At 45.8% G+C, this 23,524-nt stretch overlaps 1 protein-coding gene across 10 annotated transcripts in view; it reads left to right on the top strand.

Moving 5' to 3' along the window:
• The window catches only part of slc28a1 (solute carrier family 28 member 1), a 97,746-nt gene that overhangs the window by 31,129 nt on the left and 43,093 nt on the right, over positions 1–23,524 (top strand). For 7 of the 10 annotated variants that reach the window (XM_073024989.1, XM_073024988.1, XM_073024992.1 and 4 more), the window contains 3 exons: positions 9,838–9,939; positions 10,025–10,104; positions 21,787–21,878. In XM_073024989.1, the coding sequence (XP_072881090.1) occupies positions 9,886–9,939; positions 10,025–10,104; positions 21,787–21,878 (226 nt within the window). In that variant the 5' untranslated portion in view covers positions 9,838–9,885. The remainder of the gene's footprint in view (positions 1–9,837; positions 9,940–10,024; positions 10,105–21,786; positions 21,879–23,524) is intronic. The other 3 variants (XM_073024996.1, XM_073024995.1, XM_073024994.1) reach the window with 1 other exon arrangement.

Genomic DNA, 23,524 nt, shown 5'->3' with positions numbered 1-23,524 from the left:
TATTCTGGCTGGTTACCAGTGCAGTTCCACAGGGGTTGGTGTTAGGACCACTGCTTTTTACGATGTATGTCAATGATTTGGACTACAGATTAATGGATGTTACTGGTTTTGTGACTAAATTTGCCGATGATACAAAGACATGTAGAGGAGCAGGTAGTGTTGAGGAAACAGAGAGCCTGCAGAGACTTAGATAGTTTAGGGGAATGGGCAAAGAAGTGGCAAATGAAATACAATGTTGGAAAGTGTATGGTCATGCACTTTGGTGGAAGAAATAAACGGGCATACTATTATTTAGATGGGGAGAGAATTCAAAATGCAGAGATGCAAAGGAACTTGGGAGTCCTTATGCAAGATATCCTCCAGGTTGAGTCAGTTGTGAAGAAGGCCAATGCAATGTTGGCATTCATTTCTAGAGGTATAGAATATAAGACCAGGAATGTGATGCTGAGGCTCTATAAGACACACATTAGACTACACTTGGAGTATTGTGTGCCGTTTTGGGCTCCTTATTTTTGAAAGGATATACTGACATTGGAGAGGGTTCAAAAAAGATTCACAAGAATGATTTCAGGAATGAAAGAGTTACAGTATGAGAAATGTCTGGCAGCTCTTGGGCTGTATTTCCTGGAGTTCAGAATGAGGGTGGATCTCATAGAAACATACCGAATGTTAAAAGGCCGGAACAGATTAGATACGGCAAAGTTATTTCCCATAATACGGGATTCTAGAACAAGAGGGCATAACTTCAGGATTGAAGGACGTCCTTTTAGAACTGAGATGCGGAGAAATTACTTTAGTCAGAGGCTGGTAAATCTGTGGAATTTGTTGCTACGAGTGGCTGTGGAGGCCAAGTCATTGGGTGTATTTAAGGCAGAGATAGATAGGTTCTGATTAGCCAGGGCATCAAAGGGTATGGGGTGAAGGCAGGGGAGTGGGGATGACTGGAAGAATAGGATCAGCCCATGATTGAATGGTGAAGCAGATTTGATGGGCTGAATGGCCCACTTCTGCTCCTATATCTTATGGTTTTATAGGTGGTGATAAGGTGGCCTGAATAGCCTGATGAACTTCCCACCTTCTAGATTAAGAGTCAGAGAAACCATAGAAGTTCTTCTGAAGAACCCAAGAAAGGGACAGAGAAGGAGGACCCATATCCTCCAGTTCTACTCTGCTGTTCAAAAACATCATGGATCTCCTCACCCAGAGATCAGCAAGGGACTCGGGGAACATTCCTGCATCCAGAACAACCTGACACTAAGCTAAATATCTTCTCAGAGCGTGGTGAATCTTTAGGATTCTCTAATGTGGAGGCCCATTGAGGATAGATCTTGAGAAATATTTGAGGTGGAGATGCGGTTTTGAAAGATTGAGCAATTCGTGGTTATCAGGAATTGGGAAAGGAGTGGTAATTTTTGTGGCTTTGTTCTCAGAACATAGATCAATGTATCAACTTCATGTTACCATGTTTTCATCGACTTCCATGTATTTTGTTTTTGTGCAGGAACACAAAGGAATGTCCATAAATCAGAAGTACAGTCACTTTTGTTTTGTGGCTTTTTGTATTTTAAAGTCAGTTTATTCAGTCACCAAGATAGAGGACTCCCTCACTTGTACCTTTTGCACAAACTTCAGTGCAACCAGTCACTGTGAGGCCTCCTGGGCCAGATGCAAGAGGCTGCGAATGGAGTTAAAAACCATATGCCACCAGTTTGTGGGCACAATGCGGCAAGGGTGACTGGTTAGGACATTGCACAGGTAGTAGAATTAGTAGAGCTAATAGGACTTGATGTTTCAATCCCAATGATAAAGTCGACACTCTCGATGTTGGCAGTAGGCTTGGAGTGGTGACAAGGAGGGTAGCTACATCATCGGGGTCATCAGGTGGGCACCCTCCTTCTTTGACATTTCGTTGATAAGCCCACGACGTCTCCAGAGGGCTCAACGGTGCTACCTGGTGTCCCAGATACACCCCCCTCAGTCCCGTACCCTCCTGTCTAAATCCCAGCTTAATGTCAGCCAACCACAGGCCCATAACTTCTCACAAAATGCTGGTGGAAAGCAGCAGGCCAGGCAGCATCTATAGGGAGAAGCACTGTCAACGTTTCGGGCCGAGACCCTTCGTCAGGGTCCTGACAAAGGGTCTTGGCTCGAAACGTCGACAGCGCTTCTCCCTATAGATGCTGCCTGGCCTGCTGCGTTCCACCAGCATTTTGTGTGTGTTGCTTGAATTTCCAGCATCTGCAGATTTCCTCGTGTTGGCCCATAACTTCTGTTTAGTTAGCCTGGACCTCTGGGTCAGTAGCTTGGTCAGCTGCCATGCCGGTAGAGTCAACCCCTATGTGTATGGCCTCAACGGCTGGCCATGAGAGGCACTATTTTTCCCCTTGATAGGTTGTATACCAGTTGTGAACTCTGATATGTAGGACAGCTGGTGTTGCTGGTGCGCAAACATAGGGTTTGATATTTTGGCCATCGCTCGCACAAAGGGTTTGTGGTCAACGGACTCTGTGAAATGGCGACCCTCTAATTATACATATATGTCAAACTCAAGGCTTGCGGTGGAATTATCTTTGGCCTGCGAGATAATATCTAATTACTATTAAAGCTGGCCCCAGTAATCGAAGCGCCTATGGCGTATGATATGGCTAATGCTGAGTTTATTCAGGTACCAGGTTTTCAGGGTTTTTAGTGTTTATTCGGCAGTCTTCTTCATAAGAAACGGAATTTGTAAAGTGAAACACTTTGTAGTTATAGCAGAGACTGAGACACATGAGAGCAGGCTGAAAAAACGGAGGCAACGAAAGCTGCGTTCGCACGCGTCCGACTGATCCGGCCCGCATGAAGCTGCATTTTGCTCAATCCGGCCCGTGACCTAAAATGAGTTTGACACCCCTGCTCTAATAGGAAACAAAAATGGCAGACAGCCAGATAGAGACCTAGAAGCTTGCGGTCAAACGTGCTGGACTTCCTTTCGAGGGGTTGGAGCCGCTGTCTGAAGAAGGCAAGAGGCTGCCACATGCCTCCAACCAATTGTTCGTGCACAGCATGCAGAGCATGGTCTGAAGCATCAGCACTGATGGCTATGGGTGCATTGGGGAGCAGACGCACCAGTAGGGTCACGAGTGAAAAACTTTGTTTGGTCTCATGCCCACTGAGCAGTGAAGTGCGTGATTAGGGCATTGCCCTTAAGAGCACTGTACAAGGTCAGCAGCTCACGGAATGAAGTGGTGATGGAAATTCACCGTACCTAAAAACCCTTGTAGTTTCTTAGTAGTGCAGGGCGTGGGAAGCCCATAACAGCGGTGACTTTTGACGAAAGGGATTTCACACCTTCTGCAGAGATGTGATTGCTGAGGAAGTCAATGATTGACACACTAACTGGCATTTAACAGGAATAATAATCAACCCCTGTTGACTTAAGCCTTGGTAATTATGGGCAGGTGTGATATGTATTCAGATCGGAATGCCTTGACGACAGGTGTGTCATCCAGGTAAACAAAAATAAAATCTAAGTCTTTTAATACAAAGTCCATCAGTAATTGAATTGAATTGGCTTTATTTCTTGCATCCTTCACATAAACAAGGAGTAAAAATCTTTACGTTACATCTCCGTCTAAATGTGCAATGTGCGATTATAGTAATTTATAATAAATAGAATAGTCAATCTAACATAGAAATGCACTCAAGTCAGTGAGAGTCAAGCAGTCTGATGGCCAGGTTGAAGAAGCTGTCCCGGAGCCTGTTGGTCCTGGCTTTTATGCTGCGGTACCGTTTCCCATTTGGTAGCAGCTGGAATAGACTGTGGTTGGGGTGACTCAGGTCTCCAATGATCCTTCAGGCCATTTTTTTCACACCTGTCTTTGTAAACGTCCTGAATTGTGGGAAGTTCACAACGACAGATGCACTGGGCTGTCCGCACCACTCTCTGCAGAATCTCTGCAGAAATGGGGCTATCACAGCCATTATGGAAATGCCCTCCAAGCATACAGGCAGCTGATGGTAGCCCCTAAGTCAACTTTAGAAAAAGATTACTTGAGCACCCGTGTCACACAGGACGCGTCGTCCTGAAAGGGTGTCCATAATGAACAGTAGACGACCTTGGCAGCTGGAACCCACGGTGTTCACAGACCTCTGATGTCCTAGTGCATTGACACTGCCAATCGGCAAGGTTTGTCGGCACTTCGAGGTGTTCGTACCGAAGCAAGCGTGGTAAAAGCGTGATCATTAATGGAGAATGTGTGGAGCAGGTTAAGATCTACAAGTATCTGGGAGTACAGTTAGACGAGAAGCTAGACTGGACTGCCAACACAGATGCCTTGTGCAGGAAGGCACAGAGTCGACTGTACTTCCTTAGAAGGTTGGCGTCATTCAATGTCTGTAGTGAGATGCTGAAGATGTTCTATAGGTCATTTGTGGAGAGCGCCCTCTTCTTTGTGGTGGCGTGTTGGGGAGAAAGCATTAAGAAGAGGGACGCCTCACGTCTTAATAAGCTGGTAAGGAAGGCGGGCTCTGTCGTGGGCAAAGTACTGGAGGGTTTAACATCGGTAGCTGAGCGAAGGGCACTGAGTAGGCTACGGTCAATTATGGAAAACTCTGAACATCCTCTACATAGCACCATCCAGAGACAGAGAAGCAGTTTCAGCGACAGGTTACTGTCGATGCAATGCTCCTCAGACAGGATGAAGAGGTCAATACTCCCCAATGCCATTAGGCTTTACAATTCAACCGCCAGGACTTAAGAACTTTTTAAAAAGCTATTATTAATGCTTTTTGAGAGAGTGATTTAGATGCATATCATATTTTTTTTACTGAGTTAAGTATTGTATGTTATTAGTTTTGCTAAAACAAGTGTATGGGACATTGGAAAAAAAGTTGAATTTCCCCATGGGGATGAATAAAGTATCTATCTATCTATCTATCTATCTAAAAGCTCAGACCTGGTGATGTCTGTTTCGCAGTCGCGGGCGTACCCATGTTGGAAGCCCTACTGACCGAGCTTATTGATGCAGGGAAAAGAGGAGGACTGATACACCGCTGCCTGGCTGAGTGTAGACTATCAGCCATTTTAGTAATCTCCCTATAGTCCATTATGGATGCATTAGTGATGGCTATGTAAACTTGATCAGGCATTTGCTGCATAAAGAGTTTTAAAAAAAATAAAACGAGGATGGTGATTTCCTAGGAGAGACAGCATGTGGTCCATTAGTTCTGAAGTCCTGGCATCCCCCTGGCTGGGCAAGGACAGCAACTGTTTGGCAGAATTAGGTGACTTTATTTATAACATGCAGGCAGGTGTTGTAGCAGTCTCCCACTCTCACTGCTGTGGAACTACTGAGTGACACTACTGTGTAGTAATATCTGGTGTTGGCTGCAGAGATTCCTCATAGCACAAACTGAGCTTTGGCTTGTACAAACCAAGTAACAACATTTTGCTCCCAAAACTCCAGCAGTTTCAAAGCGACGGCATTGGCCAACATGCTGAATGACCCTGGAATCATCCTAGAGCATCGGGGTCACCAATATATAGGTTTTGGTAAATAAAATGACAGGCGTTTTAAGGTTAAAGAAAACCGTAACAACTTCCTTTTATTGCCAAATGCGGAAGATAAAGCGCAGTAAAAAACTTCACATTGCTACAACATCACGTCTGAGGAGCCTCTGAAAGTGAACTCCAACTCAATGTCAGTGTTTGTGAATTATACATGTATTTCCATCCCTTACATTACCCTACAACCTCATCCAGGTTCCCCTCCAAGCCACTAACTGTCCTGACCTCGAGATACATTGCCAGCCTTTCATTACTGTGTCTATCTTCTGGAACTGCCCGTGTGTGGCTGCATCTTCTTAGGAAGAACTATATCATTTCAAGAAGACCTTTCTCAAGAGTAGTTAGGATGGGCAATAAATGCCAGCCTGGCTAACAATACCCAGGTCTTGAAATTATTTATTAATTTATTGAGTTATAGCCCTTCCGACCCTTTAAGCTGTGCAGTCCAGCAATCCTCGATTTAACCCTAGCATAATCACATGACAATTTACAACGACCAATTAACCTACCTAACGGTACACTTTTAAACTGTGGGCGGAAACCAGAGCACTTGGAGGAAACTCACACAGTCACAAGCAGAACATACAATCTCCTTACAAACAGCGGCGGGATTTGAACCCCTGGTCACTGGTACTGTAAAGCATTGAGCTAACCTCAACGCTACTGTGCTGCCCTTTAAAAATAAAGCCAGAGAACTAAGCCATAGTCGCAGATTAATACAACACTGAAACAGAGCCTTCAAGTCAATTCATCCATGCCGACCTAGGTGTCATTTATATTAGTCTCATTGGCCTGCATTTGACTCATATCCCTCTGAGCATTTCCTATGCATGCACAGTCCAAATATCTTTTTAGCATTGCTGCCTCAATCACTTCCTCTGGCAGCTCGCTCACCCCTCTCAGGTTCCTATTAAATCTTTCACCCCCTTACCATAAACATATGCCCTCTATACCTGTCTCTGATTTCCCACCCCTAGGAACAAGACAAAGGGCATTCCGCCTGTCCATGCCTCTTGCAACTTCTGATAGTTCAGCCTCAGTCTCCGATAATTGGAACAAAGTCCTCTCCTGATCTCCTTATAACCTAGTCCCTTGAGTTCTGCCAACATCCTCTTAAGTCTTTCCTGAGCTCTTTCCTGCTTAATGAAATCAAACACAATGTTCCAAGAACAAGCAGCCTCACAATTGCAACATAACATTTAGATTTCTATACCCGTTGCTGCAACTATTGAAATCCAGCATATGTTTTATTCATCACCCTGTCTACCCTTGACGCCATTTTCAGGGAATAGTTACAGAAACTGCTGAGCAACACACACAAAACTCATCAGGACAGGCAGCATCGATGGAAAAGAGTACAGTCAACGTTTCCGGCCGAAATCCTTCGACAGGACTGGAGGAAAAAGGATGAGGAGTAGATTTTAAAGGTGGGGGGAGGGGAGAGAGAAACGCCAGGAGACAGGTGAAACCTGGAGGGGGAGGGATGAAGTAAAGAGCTGGGAAGTTGACTGGTGAAAGAGACCGAAGACCATGGAAGAAAGACAAAGGGGAGACGACCACCAGAGGGAGGCGATGGGCGGGCAAGGAGATAAGGTGAGAGAGGGAAAGGGGATGGGAAATGGTGAAGGAGGGAGATGGAGGGCTTCAAAGAAAGGGGCTTCCTTTCCTCCACCATCAACACTGCCCTGAACCACGTCTCTTCCATTTTACGCATGTCTGTTCTTACCCCATTTTCCCACCACCCTACCAGTCATAGGGTTCCTCTTGTCCTCACCTACCACCCCACCAGCCTTCGCATCCAAAACATAATTCTCCAGAACTTCCGCCATCTCCAACAAGATCCCACCATCAAGCACATCTTTCCCTCCCCCTCGACTTTCTGCTGTATGCAGGGATCACTCCCTATACGACTCCCTTGTCCATTCGTCCCTCCCCACTGACCTCCCTCCTGGCACTTATCCTTGCAAGTGGAACAAATGCTACACCTGCCCTACACCTCCTCCCTCAGTACCGTTCAGGGCCTCAAACAGTCCTTCCAGGTGAGGTGACATTTCACCTTTGAGGCTGTTGGGGTCATATACTGTGTTCGATGCTCCCGGTGTGACCTCCTGTATATGGGTGAGGCCCGACGTAGATTGGGAGACCGCCTCGTCGAGCACCTATACTTTGTCCACCAGAAAAAGCAGGGTTTCCTGGTGGACACCCATTTTAATTCCACTTCCCATTCCCATTCTGATATGTCCATCCATGGCCTCCTCTACTGTCCTGATGAAGCCACACTCAGGTTGGAGGAACAACACCTCATATTCCATCTGGGTAGCCTCCAACCTGATGGCACGAGCACTGATTTCTCAAACTTCCAGTAATGCCTCGGCCCTTTCACCATTTCCCATCCCCTTTTCCCTCTCTCATGTTATCTCCTTGTCCACCTATCATCCCCCTCCCCCCCCCCACCCCGGTGCTTCTCCCCCTTTCCTTTCTTCCATGGCCTTCTGTTTCTTTCACCAGCTCTTTACTTCATCCCTCCCCTCCACGTTTCACCTATAACCTTGTGTTTCTCTCTCCCCTTCCCCCTCACCTTTTAAATCTATTCCTCAGCTTTTTTTCTCCAGTCCTGCCGCAGGATCTCAGCCTGTAACGTTGACTGTGCTCTTTTCCATCGATGCTGCCTGGCCTGCTGAGTTCCTCCGGCATTTTGTGCGTGTTGCTCGGATTTCTAGCACCTGCAGGGTTTCTCTTGTTTGTGACAGAAACTGCTGACTTCGTTGGGAAAACAAGGATGGTCAAGGCCGACTTCAGCTACTCCAACCTGAGTGTGGCCTCACTTCATTAGTAGAGGAGGCCACGGACTGACCTGTCGGAATGGGAATGGGAAGTAAAATTGAAATAGAATTGAAGTAGAATTGAATGTCATGTTTGAAATATTACATTGTGTTCATTACTGATAGGATACAACAAAACTTTGTTTAAATATGTGTACCATTAGAGTAATTATTCAATGAAATGGAAGAGTTACTGTGAATGCACATAGGCAACATGATGTAGCTAGTTATGGATAGCTTCTGGTTTAAGGAGGAGTCGATGTATCATCAATTCTCAGGGACAGAGACTTTATGTAACTGGAAAGAACAACCTCTAATCGGAAAGTAATGGCAACAGACGGGAGGGGGAAGATTCTCCAAACACAGTGCTCTGTGCACCTGAGTTAAATGCTTTCCAGTGCTTTTTTATAATGTACCTGGGAATTCACTTCAGGGAGACCATACGGAGCACTGGAAAGTGTTTAGTTCATGTGCGCGGAGCACAGTTCCCCTGAAGTGAATTCCCAGGTACATTCCCAGAGCAATGTCCCAGGGGTGGAAGTAGACCCAAGGTAGTTTTTTTGGGATCTTGAAGACCTATCCAGGTCCTCTTAATAGAAGGCAATGAAAAGCTATGACTGAACTGCCCCACTGTCTCTGCTCATGGGTCAGCCACTGGTCTGGTTCTGCCTGGCTCGGCAGTCACAAAGACATCTCAGAGCCCAGAATGTGTAAAATGGGCATTAGTTCTGTTGCAATTACTCTCAGCCATATCTGGCTTTGGGACATGAAGAAACCATAAGGCATCGGAGCACAATTGAGTCTACTCCACTATTCATTCCATCATGGCTGATTTATTATCCCTCTCAACCCCATTCTCCTGCCTTCTCCCTGTAAGCTTTGCACCCTTACTAATCTAGACCCCACCAACCTCCACTTTAAATATACCCAATGACTTGGTCTTCACAGCTGATTCACCACCCTCTGGCTAAAGAAATTCCTCCCTATCTCCATTCTAAAGGGATGTGCTTGTATTCTGAGGCTGCACCTTCTGGCCCTAGACTCCTACTATAGGAAGCATCCTCTCCACACCCACTTTCCAAAATTCATTAGGCTTCACTACAATGGAATCAGTCCGTTTATTATCCCGGCTGTATAAATCAGCTGCAGTGGTACAGTGGAGGCGAAGAGTTAAAGCGCTGCCCTGGTTTCGATTCTGCTCAGAAGTGAGTGTTTGATGAAGGAATTTAAGACCAGAATGTCCAGGGTTAATCTGTCAAACTACAAAAAATACAATTACTGCAACTGTTAAGTCTTAGAAATTTAACCAAGCAAATGAGAAGAAAAGGTATGACAAGAATTCTGCGAACAATGGAGGCCTTATCCCTGTTCAGCTGATTTAAAGTTTAGAGGTATGAGTTCCATGACACGGATTCAGCCTTGAATTATTCATATCCTAAAATGTGATTTCTCCCCCTTTATTTACAGACGGTTTTGTTTTAGAAGGATAGGTGAAACCAGGAAAGAGGAAACACAATGTCTTCACCTGAAAACATTTATTCCTTGGACAATCCGGTGTTTGAAATGGAGGTAATTTTTCAAATATATTTGGCACAGCCCAGTCAACGTGAGGCAGCCAATTCCACTGGGTTCCTTCAACTTATTCTTTATTCTGCAGGGAGACGCACCATCCAAATCTAAAAATGAAAAACCGACCAGCTCTTCCAGGACAAAACAGAACCCCAAGGTTGTGAGGTACAGGTCTATAAGAATTAATATTTCTATTTTCAACAAGGCACCAGTCTTTCACCTGGTTCTTTCACAAAGATATAATGACAAATCAGAATGCCAGGAATGGGAGTAACCCATTGCTGATTAATTATTCACTTAGATTGCAAGTGATCCAAAATAGTTCTTTTTATTCCTCCTCTCCTCCATGTTCCATGAGATCCTTCCAAACTACGCAAGCCCTGGAGTGATGCAGCACAGGAAGCTCAGCCCACCATTTCCAGTCGGACCACCATGACTATCTGTACTATTTCCTTTTACCAGCACATACTCTGTAGCCTGCTCTTTCTTGGCAATTCAAACATGTCCCGATTTTTCTCACAAAGTTGTCAATCTCCTCCTCCTCCACCCACTCAGGCAGAACATTCTAGATTTCAGTCACCCTCTGGGTCCACTCAGGTCCACTCCAAATCTCTTAACAGATCTATTCCTCTAGTTTTACCTGCCTCTGCCATAGGGACGCATTGCTCAGTATCCACTCGATCCACTCATAATTATGTATTAGTTCACCCTTCAGCTTTCTTCACTGTAAGCTTATACTGTCTCTTCTCATAACTAAAAGGTCCCTATCTACACCTGTAAACGGCCCATACCCCTCTAAACCACTCCTGCCCATAGACCTGCCCAGATGGCTTTTGAACATTGTAATTAATCTTGCCTCTAACACTGTCTGGCAGCTTGCTCCACATATCTACCACCATCTGTATGTGAAAAACTTGTCCTTCAGAACCCCTTTAAATCTTTCCCCTCCCACGTGCTCTAGTTTTAGATCTCCCTACCCTGGGAAGAGTATTGTGACTCTCCACCCTGTCTAAGCCCCTCATAATTTTATAAATATCTAGGCATAGAAAGAGAAGCAAACTGCAACCTTTACAAACCTTAATGCACCCTATCCTTCCCCAGTTTAAATTGTCTTGAGATTGTCCTTACTCTTGTCTGTCAGAGATATTCTTGGGTCCGATTTGCTCTCCTTATTTCTGTTCTAAGTTCCCCCATACTCATACTGAATTCCTGAAGGGCCTCAGTATTTTCAGTTCTCTATACCTAGTTTTCATTTATCAAAGCTTCATTATCTCTTGACATCCAAAGTCCCTGGAATGGTCTTCCTACTTTTCATCCCCAGAGGAACACATTGACCCTAAGCTCTCACTATCTCTTTGTTAAAAGACTCCCTCTTCCCGAAAGTAGACTTAGCTGCGCCCAATCAACTTTTACCAGGCCCTGTTTTATGATGTAGAAATTGGCCTTCCCATTACTCAGGACCTTAATTTCTAGAACAACCTTATCCCTTTCCATAGTTACTTTGAAACTTAGAGTAATGGACAATTGCCTTAAAATGCTCACCCACAGACACTTCAACAATATTGTTCCAATAATCACCTGTTCAGTTAATCATAAACCCCAAAGGTTCTGCATCTGGTTCACCAGATGGTGGCTGCCATGTTCCCTTCTCACTCACCGGGACTCCAGTTCCGCTCTCCCTTCATACTCGCCAGGTCACCCTTCTATGTCATTCCCCCAGCACACCAGAGACAGACTCCTGCACTCCCTTTCAACTCACTAAGTTCTCTGGAAAATTTATTATATGACTGTGTAACATTTAAAACGAGTGAATTAAAAGTGTGCTGGAACACAAGATGGTTGAGGACTCAGTGTGTCAGGCAGTCGTCTACTCTGCGAATCTGACACCATCAAAGTCCCATGCATGTCGGATTCATGAATTTTAAGGTACTTGCCTCAGAGTAGGCCCTTCGCTGTCCCATTCTCTGGGAAAAGTATCTATGCACAGAATCAAAAGTCTCCCCAGCATTCATTTATAAACTCTACTTCCTCCATTAAATCAATCTAATTAATACCAGAGAAGTTGAAATTCCTTACAATGATAACACTGCTATTTTTATATCTCTGTGTGGCTTGTCAATATACCTGCTCCCCTGCCACCTGCTGACTGATGAGAGGCTGCAGCAAGTATTTCTCACTTCTGCACGCATGGCCTCATTTGAAAAGATTTCGAGGAAATCCTCCCTCAACACCACAGCAATGGTTTCCTTAACCGATACTGTCCAGATTCAGAATCAGATTTATTTATCACATGTACATCAAGACATACAGCGAAATGTGTCACTTCTGTTAACAACCATCACACCCGAGGATGTGGTGGGGGCAGCCCGCAAGTGTTGCCCCACTTTAAAGAGGGAATAAAACTACACCTGTGCACACCCCTGCAGCATCCAGTGACCCTGTGACCTCTGTCTTGGAGGCTGACATCAGAACATCTTTCAAGAGGGTGACCATCAGGCCCTGATGGTGTGACTGGTAAGGCACTGAAAAATCTGTGTGAACCAACTGGTGTGAGTGTTGAAGGGCATCTTGAATCTCCCTGCTGCAGTCAGAGATTCTCACCTGCTTCAAAAGGGCAACAATCGTACCAGTGCCCAAGAAGAGCAGGGTGAGCTGCCTCAATGACTATCGCCCAGTGGCACTCACACCTACTGTGATGAAGTGCTTTGAGAGGTTGGCCATGGCCAGAATCAACTCCTGCCCAAGCAAGGACCCTCTGCAATTTGCCTGTTACCACAATAGGTCTACAGTGGATACAATCTCACCGGCTCTCCACTCAGGCTTGATCACTTGGACAATAGTAATACCCACGTCAGCTGTTGTTTATTGATTACAGCTCAGTGTTCAACATCGTCATCTCCTCAGTACTAATCAACAAGCTCCAAAACCTGGGCCTTTGTATCTCCCTCTGCAACCGGATCTGTGACGTCCTCACTGGGAGATCAAGCAACATCTCCTCACTGAAAATTAGCACTGGTGCACGTCAAGGATGCATGCTTAACCTACTGTTCTACTCCCTACACCTACGACTATGCAGCAAGGCATAGCACAAATGCTTTCTATAAATTTGCTGATGACACAACCAATTCTGGCAGAATCAGATAGTGACAATGATGCATACAGGAGCAAGATAGATCAGCTGGTTGAGTGGTGTCACAATAACAACCTTACAGTCATTGTCAGTAAGACCAAGGAATTGATTGTGGACTTCAAAAGAGGAAGTTGAAGGAACACTCACCAGTTCATAAGACCATAAAACATAGGAGCAGAATTAGATTATCTGGCCCATCAAGTCCGCTCCGCTATTCAATCATGGCTGATCCTTTTTTCCCTCCTCCTCAACACCAGTTCATGATCTTCTCCCCATAACCGTTGATGCCATATCCAATCAAGAACCTATCAGTCTCTGCCTTAAATACACCAAATGACCTGACCATCACAGCTGCATGTGGCAACAAATTCCACAAATTCACCACCCTTTGGCTAAAGAAATTTCTCTGCATCTCTGTTTTGAAAGGGTGCCCCCTCTATCTTGAGGTGTGCCCTCTTGTCCTAGACTCTCCCATCATGGAAAATATCCTTTCCACATCTACTCATCAAGGGATCAGCAGTGGAAAGGGTGAGCAGTTTTAAGTTCCTGGATGTCAACTTCTCTGAAGATCAAACCTGGGCCCAACATATTGATACAAAGAAGACACAACAGTGATTTGAGGAGACTTGGATGAGTGCAACTTTCTACAGATGTACCATGGACAGCATTCTAAGTGTTGCATCACCACCTGGTTTGGAAGGACCACTGCACAGGATTAGGAAAAGCTGCAGAAAGTTATAAACTCAGCCAGCTCCATTCTGGGCACTAGTCTTCCCAGCCTCAATGACACCTTCGAAAGATCATGCCTCAAGAATGCAGCATCCATCTTTAGGGACCCCCATCTCCCAGGACATGTCATCTTCTCATTACTACAATCAAGGAGGAGGTACAGGTTCCTGAAGACACACACTCAAAATTTCAGGAATAGCTTCTTCCCCTCTGCTATCAGATTTCTAAATGGACATTGATGCCATGTACTGTAGACTACCTCACTATTTTTTGCTCTCATTTTGCACTATTTATTTAATATCATTTCTTATATACATACATATTTCTTATTTTCATTTACATTTTTAAATATTATTATGTATTGCATTGTACTGCTGCCACAAGGCAACAAATTTCATGACATATACCAGTGATATTAAATCTAATTCTGACAATCCGGCACCAACAAAGCATGCCGACAATGTTTAGCAGAATAACACAGAACACAACAAAGCAGAACATACCAAGCAACAACAGCAAAACAAACCCTGTTTCCCCCCCCCCCCCACACACACACCTTTCTGCCCACCCAAGTACACAGTCCTCTAAACTCAGACTAGACGGTTGTCTTCTCCAGCCTCCAGTGAGCTTGTGGATTGCAAGCATTGCGCCTTTGACTTCCCTAGGTATTTGCAGACTCTTCCATTCTCATCATTTGTGAAGCTTCTGCACACCAGAATGCTGTGCTGTCTGTCCTTCGCTACTTTCAGCCATCTCTCTGATAACAATGTCACATTCCCAAGTATTGTTGACCCTCTTGTGTTCATCTGCCTTACCAGCCTGAGTCCTTGCATTAAAATAAATTATCTCTTTTATGAACCTTTAAACACTCATATCTACCTGCTACCTGGCTGGTTTAGTTCTTCTTCTATATTTGGCTGCATCTCCCTCCGGCTGTACATCTACCGGTGCCCCAGTTTCCTGCTAAAATAGTTGAAAGTCTCGCTTGCCAGCCTTCCTGCAAGGATGTTGGGCCTAAGCTAGTTCAGGAGCAACCTGCCCAGTATGTACAAGTCTCACCTTGCCCAGGAACAATCCAAGTTATCCCAGTCATCCCTGTAGCCACACATCCGTCTGACCTTCCCCTTCCATTCCCACATTCACTGGCACATAATCCAGATGTCCTGCTCTTTAATCTGTGACTACACTCCCTAAAACTCCTATTGCAGGAATTCATCTGTTCTCCCCCACCTTATCTTTGGTGCCAACGTGAACCCAACCTCCTCCAAATGCCTTACGATTGCTCTGTGACATCCTTGACCTTGGCACCAGGGAGACAACACTCCATCCTGGAGTCCTATCTGTGCCCATGTGGCATCAGTCTATTTTCGTTACCCTTGAGCCTTCTACCACTATTGCCCTGGGATCATTCTCTTCTTTTCCTGAGTCAGCACAGTGCTGTGATCTTGGGTCTGATTGGAATCCTCAGAGACACACACAGAAGATAATTAAGGAGCTCAGTGTGTCAGGCAGAGTCTGCGGAGGGAAAAGAACAGTTAATGTTTTGGGACATGACCCTTTATCCAGGACTGATCAGATGAAGGGTCTCCACCTTCAACTGTCCATTTAACCCAAGAGATGTCAACAAATTAGAGAGAGTACAGAGATTTACTAGAATGTTACCTGGGTTTCAGCACCTAAGTTACAGAGAAAGGTTGAACAAGTTAGGTCTTTATTCTTTGGAGCGTAGGAGGTTGAGGGGGGACTTGATAGAGGCATTTAAAATTATGAGGGGGATAGACAGAGTTGACGTGGATAGGCTTTTTCCATTGAGAGTAGGGGAGATTCAAACAAGAGGACATGAGTTGAGAGCTAAGGGGCAAAAGTGTAGGGGTAACACGAGGGGGAACTTCTTTACTCAGAGAGTGGTAGCTGTGTGGAACGAGCTTCCAGTAGAAGTGGTAGAGGCAGGTTTGGTATTGCCATTTAAAAAAAAATTGGATAGGTATATGGACAGGAAAGGAATGGAGGGTTATGGGCTGAGTGCAGGTAGGTGGGATTAGGTGAGAGTAAGTGTTCAGCACGGACTAGAAGGGCCGAGATGGCCTGTTTCCGTGCTGTAATTGTTATATGGTTATATATGCTGCCTGACCCTCTGAGTTCCTCCAGCATCTTGTGTGTTGCTCCTGATTCCAACAACTGCAGTCTCTTGTGTATTCTTGGAGATATTGTACATTCACCCCACCAACTTCCAACAAAGAGAAATGGTTTTGAGTAAGAAGCACTCTGAGGGTTCCCTGACTATCTGCCAGCTCCACTTCCCTTGACTAGAAGTCAGCCATTCCGTCTCTAACTGCCTGGCCTCAGACCACCTCCAGGATGAGTTCTGAGCTGCATGGACACACCACAGTGCATCACAGTGCTCATGCTGACCAATCCCGCTGATGTAGTTACCCAGACTGGGGTGAGTGTCTCAAAATTCCCACAAGCTGCAACAAGCTCATCTAACATACTTTAGAAAAAGCCTCTACAAAGTAATCCAACCTGTACAGCCCACATTATGTGTGGATATAAGACATTTACATCCACCTACCTGACATAAACGGCTACAGACCAAATGCTGATAATGAGATAAGCGAAGATAGATACTGTACATAATGGTTGGCATGGACATGGTGGGTGGAGGAGGTATCCTGTACTGTATACTGTAACTCAATGGGTGTTTAACCTTGATAGTATTACATTAGAATGGTTAGTAACTATATCCAAAGTCTGAGAAGTCACATTTGCCACAATGAACAATCAATAAGATAACGTTGCTACATAAGCTTGATTCCAGGGATTGGCATTACCCCAGTAGAACAACTGAATTCAGGGGGTGGGGAGGGGGAGATGTGCCATTATAGCTGGCAGAAGTTGTGAAGGATGGTGTGCTGGAGAGGTGGTAGGCGAGGACCTGGGGTCCAATGGGACACTATGGCCTGTTCTGTTGGAGGGGGAGGAGGAGAGGAAGGTGGGCAAGGACAGAGTACGGGAAATAAAGATGTGGGTGAGGGCTCTGCCAACAGCAGCTCAGATTTCTGAAAAAGGAGGACATTTCAGATGTGCTGGAGAAGAAGGCTTCATTATGAGAACAGATGTGGAGACAGAGGAACTGAGAAAAGGGAACCTTAGAAGCTGTCGGAGTCAGTGGGTTTCTCATGTAAAACCGCAGGATCAGCTGTCATTGGAAAATGAGACGAAGAGAGCGGTCAAAAATGGACCAAGAGAATCTGAGGGTGGGGAGGAAGCTGGAAATGAAGTTGATAAAATTGATTAAATCTGCACGGGTGCAAGTTGGCACCAAGGCAGTGAAGAATGAGTTGATGAATGGTTTGGAACATGGACTGTTCCACGGGCTCCAAAGAAAGGTGACATTGCTAGGGCCTATATGGGTGCCCATGGTCTGGAGAAAGTGTAAGTGAAATTGTTGAGGAACAGCAGAAGTTCCGCCTGACGGAGGATGGTGGTGGTAGAGGGGAACTGTTTAGGTGTTTCTTCCAGAAAGAAACCAAGAGTCCTAAGGCCTTCCTAAGATGAAGAGTACAGGGACTAAATGTCCATAGTGAAAATGAGGTGGTCAGGGCCAGGGAATTGAAACTTGTTGAAGTGATGGTGAGGATGCGAGGTGTCAATGGGAAGACACTGGACCAGGGGGCACAGGATGGAGACAAGGTGCAAGGAGATGGGTGCATTTGGGTGGCATCAGTCCGAAACAATGGGCCTACCCAGGGCAGTCTTGTTTGTGAATCCTAGAAAGAGGTAGAAACAGGGCTGTGGAGCAATCTAGTTGGAGGCTGTGGTGGAGAGATCTCTGAAGGTGATGAAGTCTGTGATGATGTTGGAGATTATGTTGGTGAGGTCCTGGTCCAGGGATAAGTAGGAAAAGGAGTCTGAAAGCTGTCATTTGGCCTCTCCAAGTTAGACGTCAGTCCACCTCAGCACTGCTTTTCTGTGGGTTTGATGGCGAGCTGGTGCAGAGCAATGGGGAGGAATACATTCAGAGGGAGTGAAGTCAGAGTAGGTGAGAGGAATGGAGAAGTCAAGATGGTTAGGTACATGGATGAAAAAAATGGTGGGTTATATGTTGTGTAGGAGGAAGAGGCTAGACTGATGATGGAGAAGGTTTGTATAGGTCAGTGTGCAACATTGTGGGCCGAGAGGCCCATACTGTTCATTACTGTTCTATGTTCTATGGTTGATGTCCTATTGGCAGTTGGAAATGAAGAGAGAGCAAAAGGCTTGAGTGAGGTGTCCAGCAAGAGGTGGAGGAGAGTTTGAGGTGGGAGAAGGGGTCATTAGTGGGGGGAGGGCAGAGTCTCATTGCCGACGAACCAGGATTTGATGCAAACGTGATAGACGAAGAGCTCGGTGTCATGGCAGGAACTCAATGATGTGCAGGCACAGGGGTACAAAAGCGAAACCTCTGCTCAGTACCGACCACTCTGTTTCAGAGTGAGGGGGTGGGGAAGACATGCAGGGTTTGGAGCTGGGGTCAGCTGGGGGTTCAGAGAGGGCAGTGGGGCTGGGTATGGGACGGGGGACATGGGGTGGTGGCAAGAGGGGGACTCAGAGAAGTAAAGTGAGGTTGAGGGGCTGGGGATTGGCATGAGAGACCAGGGCAGGGAGGGGAGTGGCGGTGGGATGTGTAGTAAAGAGGAACAGCACTGGAGGCCGGGGCAGATGTGGGGAATGAATGGCAGCAGTGATTCCAGCATCTGCAGTCTGCTGTGTTTCCAACTCAGTTCACAGGCCTAGTTACTGACACTACCTATCGTTGAATGTGCAAACCAAACTACGAAATGTTCCCCTCTGAATGATGAGTTGAAAGCTTATACACACAAAATGCTAGAGGAACTCCGCAGGTCAGGGAGCATCTCTGAAAATGAACAAACAGCCAATGCTTCAGGCTGAGATCCTTCTTCGGGATTGGAAAAGAAGGGGGTGGAAGCCAGAATAAGAAAGTGGTGGGAGCTAAAGCTAAAAGAGTACAAGCTAAAACATGATAGGTTAAACCAGGTGGGTGGGAGGGGTGGGGATGAAGTAAGAAGCTGGAAGGTGGTAGGTGGAAAAGGGAAAGGGGTGGAGATGAAGGAATCTGATAGGACCATGAGAGAATGGAAAGGAGGAGGGCACCAGAGGGAGGTAATTGGCAGGTGAAGAACATAGAAAAGGTCAGGGCAAAGTCATAAAGTGTGAAACTAAGAAGAGGGAAGGGGAGGGGTAAAATTACCAGAAGGGGTGAAATCAATTTTTTCCCTTATTAGGGAGAGAGAGAGAGCCTGTAGTATGTCGACTTATCGGGTACTGCAAGTCTGTGTCTTTATTAATACTTTGCTGCATGCTAGAATGCTCAGTGGGGGGCATCAATGCTTTTTTTGCTGGTGTGGGAGGAGGGATCATTGCTTGCTGCTACTTATGCGTGGAGGGGGAGCTGGGGGGGGGGGGGGACTTTGGGGTCCTAACATTTAACTGCCATTCATCCTTTAGGGCACTTGTCTGTTTTTGTGGACGGTTGTGAAGAAAAAGAATTCCAGGATATATATATTGTATACATTTCTCTGACATTAAATGTACCTTTGAAACCTTTGAGATCGATGTTCATTCCTTAAGGTTGGAGGCTACCGAGATGGAATATGAGGTGTTGCACCTCCTGCCTGAGAGTGGATTCATTATGGCAGCAGAGGAGGCCATGGACCAACATGTCAGAATGGGAATGGGGACTGGAATTAAAATTGTTGACTACCGGGAAATCCTGCTTGTTGTAGATAGACAGAAGGTGCTTGACAAAGCCATCCCCCAGTCTACGTTGGTTCTCACTGATGCATCAGGAGCACTGGACACAGTAGATGACCTCAGGCAAAGTGTTACCTCACCTGGAAGGACAGTTTGGGGCCCTGAATGGAGGTGAGAGAGGAGGTAAATGGGCAGGTGTAGCACTTCTTCCACTTGTCTGATAAATGCCAGGAGGGAGATTAATGGGGAGGGACAAATGGACAAGGGAATCACAGAGGGAGCAATCCCTGTGGAAAGCAGAAATTGTGGGGAAGTAAAGATGTGTTTGGTGATAGTTCTCATTGAAGATGGCGGAGAATGATGTGCTGGATGTGGAGGCTCATGGTGGTAGGAGAGGACAAGAGGAATTCTATCCCTGTTAAGGCAGCAGGAAGATGGGCTGAGGGTGGATGTTTGGGAAATGGAGGAGCTTCCCTTCCACCATTGATGCTGCACTCACCCACATCTCCTCCATTTCCTGAACATCCACTTTCATCCTATCTTCCAGTTGCCTTAACAGTGATATAGTTCCTCTTGTCCTCACCTACCACCCCACGAGCCTCCGCATCCAGCTCATCATTCTCCACAACTTCTGCCACCTTCAACAGGACCCTGCCGCCAAACACATTACCTCACCCCTCCCACTCTTCACTTTCCACAGGGATCACCCACTCCATGATTCCCATGTATATTCGTTCCTCCCCACTACTCTCCCTCCTGGCACTTATCCCTGCAAGCCGAATAAATGCGACACCTGCCCATTCACCTCCTCCTTCACCTCCATTCAGGCCACAAACGGTCTTTCCAGGTGAGGCAACACTTCACCTGCAAATGTGTTGGGGTCATCCACTGTATCTGGTGCTCCCAATGCAGTCTCCTCTACATTGGTGAGACCCTGCGTAGATTGGGGGACTGCCTCGTTGAGCACCTTTGCTCTATCTGCAAAAAGCAGAATTTCCCAGTAGGCAACCATTCTAATTCCAATCCTCATTCCCATATCCTCCATGTCCTCCTGTACTGCCAAGTTGAGGTTGTTCTCAGGTTGGAAGAACAACACCTTGTATTCCACCTGAGTAGCCTCAAACCTTATAGCACGACCATCAATTTCTCCAGTTTTTTACCCCCTCCCTTTTCCCTTGTCTTCAGTTCCCCACTCCAGCCCCCCATCTCTTCACTTTTCCTCAAAGTACAAAGTAAGTTTATTGTCGAAGTACATACAGAATACATCTATATACAGCCCTGAGATCATTTTCTTGCGGGCATACTCAATAAATCCAATAACTGTAACAGAATCAATGAAAGGTCACACCAACAGGGCGGACAGCCAATCTGCAAAAGAGAACAAACTGTGCAAATACAAAAAGTAAAAAAGAAATAATAATAATAATAATAAATAAGCAATAAATATTGAGAACATGAGATGGAGTCCTTAAAAGTGCGTCCAGAGGTTGTGGGAACGGTTCAGTAATGGGGCAAGTGAAGCTGAGTGACGTTATCCCCTCTGGTTCAACAGCCTGATGACTGAGGGGTGGTAATTGTTCCTGAACCTGGTGATGTGAGTGTTGAGGCTCCTGTATCTTCTTCCTGATGGCAGCAGCGATAAGAGAGCATGACCTGGGTGGTGGGGTTCCCTGATAATAGATGCTGCTTTCCTGAAAAACCACTCCAGGTAGATGCGCTCAATAGTGGGGAGGGCTTTACCCATAATAGACTGGGAAAAACACTAGTTTTTGTAGGATTTTCCATTCAAGGACATTGGTGTTTCCATACCAGGCTGTGATGCAGCTAGCCTATCACCTACTCCCCACTGCTGCCCCCCCCCCCCCATTGCCGTCCCCCCTCATTTTTCTTTCTCCCATGGCCCATTCTCCTCTCCTATCAGATTCCTTCTTCTCCAGCCCTTTGCCTTTTCTGCCTATCACCTCCCAGCTTCTTACTACGTCCCCCTTCCCCTATCAACTATCACCTTCTAGCTTGGACTCCTTCCCCTCCCCCCCACTTTCTCATTCCAGCTCTTACCCTCTCTTTTTCCAGTCCTGATGGAGAGTCTTGGCCTGAAACGTCGACTATTTATTTATTGCCATAGTTACTACCTGACCTGCAGAGTACCTCCAGCATTTTTGTGTCTGTTGCTCTGGATTTGCAGCATCTGCAGACTCTCCTGAGTTGAAAGTTTATGTGCTTGTCTTTTGCAGAGTAATAACCCGAGGTGCTTCTACAGTAAAGTCGGCCTGCAAAACCCACTCCACAATGATTAAACGATGCATCCTCGGCTTACTGATTGCAGGTAACTGTAACTATCGGGTAATGCTGGCCGGTGTAGGGCAGCGTCAGTCACATGTGTGTCCTGAGTTCAAATCCTGCTCCCGCAGGTGAGCTGCGAGCGTCCCTTCCAGCTGTAACCTGTACAACCTTCACACTTTTACCAGGATAACCTGTCCCACACTGGGCTCAAAATTCCAGCCCATGGGGCACATTGGAATGGAAAACTAATCTGTGGACTGGTGTCACAGTGCCTGATTCTGCACTGTATGACTCTGACTCACACTCAAACTGTGTGTGTGTCAGGGTGTTACAATAGAAAACGGGCCCTTTGACCCAGCAAGTCCATGCCGACTATCATGCGCTTATCCATATTAATTCCTCTTATCAGCATTTGATTTGTAATATTGGTGCCCTGGTGATTCAGTTGTTTGACAACATATTTTTAAATGCAGTGGGAGTATCTGCACCTCCACCCAGCCAGTGCTGTCCTAAAAATTCCTCCTCAGACCTACTCTTCCTCCTTTCCTTGTACTTTATGCTATGTGGGAAGGTTTTCAGCTACGGGGTCTTCCTGGGAAATAAATGAGCTCCACCTTTACGAATGTCATGGAGTCACAGAGGATGGGAAAAGGTCTTTCGGCCCCTCGTGTTGGCCAAGATTCCCATCTGAGCTAATCCCATTTACCAGCATTTAGTCCATATCCCTCAAAACCTTTCCAATCCACATATCTCCTCTCAAGTGCCTTTTAAATGCTTTTAATGCACCTGCCTCAACTGCTTCCTCTGGCAGCTTATTCAAACTCCAGGTGAGAAATTTTGCCCCTCGGTGCCTATTAAGTCTTACTCTTCTCTCCTTAAACCTCTGTTCTCTAGTTCTTGATTCCCCAACCCTGGGAACAAGACTGTGTGCATTCACCCTATCCATACCCATCATAATTTATGCAACTCCATAAAATCATCCCTCATTCTCCTGCACTTCAATGGTTAAAGACCCAACTTGCTCAACCTCTCCCTATGGCTCAGTTCCTCGTGTCCCAGCAACATCTTTGTACATCTCCTGTGCACTCTTTCCAGCTTAAAGGTATCGTTCCTGTAGGAAAGTAACCAGAAGGCAACACAATATTTCAATGCAGCCTCACCAATATCCTGTGCAACTGCAACGTAACATCCCAATTTGTATGCTCAGTACCGTGACTGATGAAGGCCTGCGTACCAAAAGCCTTCCTCACCTCCTCTTTCACCACTTTCAGGGAATCATGCTCTCCTGTTTCTAGGCCCCTCTGTCCAACAACAGTCTCCAGGGCCCTACTATTCCCTGTGAATGTCCAACCCTCATTTGGCTTCCCAAAATGTATCACCTCACACTTACCCATGCATGTCCCTAAGTCAACTTAGTCTGTAAGTCAAAAAATACACATAAGTCACTCATTGTGACAACTCAGCTCCACATATTATAGTGAACTGCAACAAAAGTAGCTGATAAGGAAGAACAATTATTAAAAGTGGAGAGAAGAAACTAATTCTACTATTCTTAGGTCCGACCATACAGTATGCACTGTATGTTTTTTGGACTATTGAATTTAATAATATTATAGAAAGTCATTAATCAAAGTCAAAAGTGAAAGTCACATAAGTACAAGTAATTTTAAGTTAGGTACTTGTAGTATT

The sequence above is a fragment of the Hemitrygon akajei genome, chromosome 21, assembly GCF_048418815.1.
Source record: "Hemitrygon akajei chromosome 21, sHemAka1.3, whole genome shotgun sequence".
Classification (NCBI taxonomy): Eukaryota; Metazoa; Chordata; class Chondrichthyes; order Myliobatiformes; family Dasyatidae; genus Hemitrygon; species Hemitrygon akajei.
The sequence above is the reverse complement of the archived record's forward strand: the minus strand, read 5'-3'. Positions and strand labels throughout refer to the sequence as shown.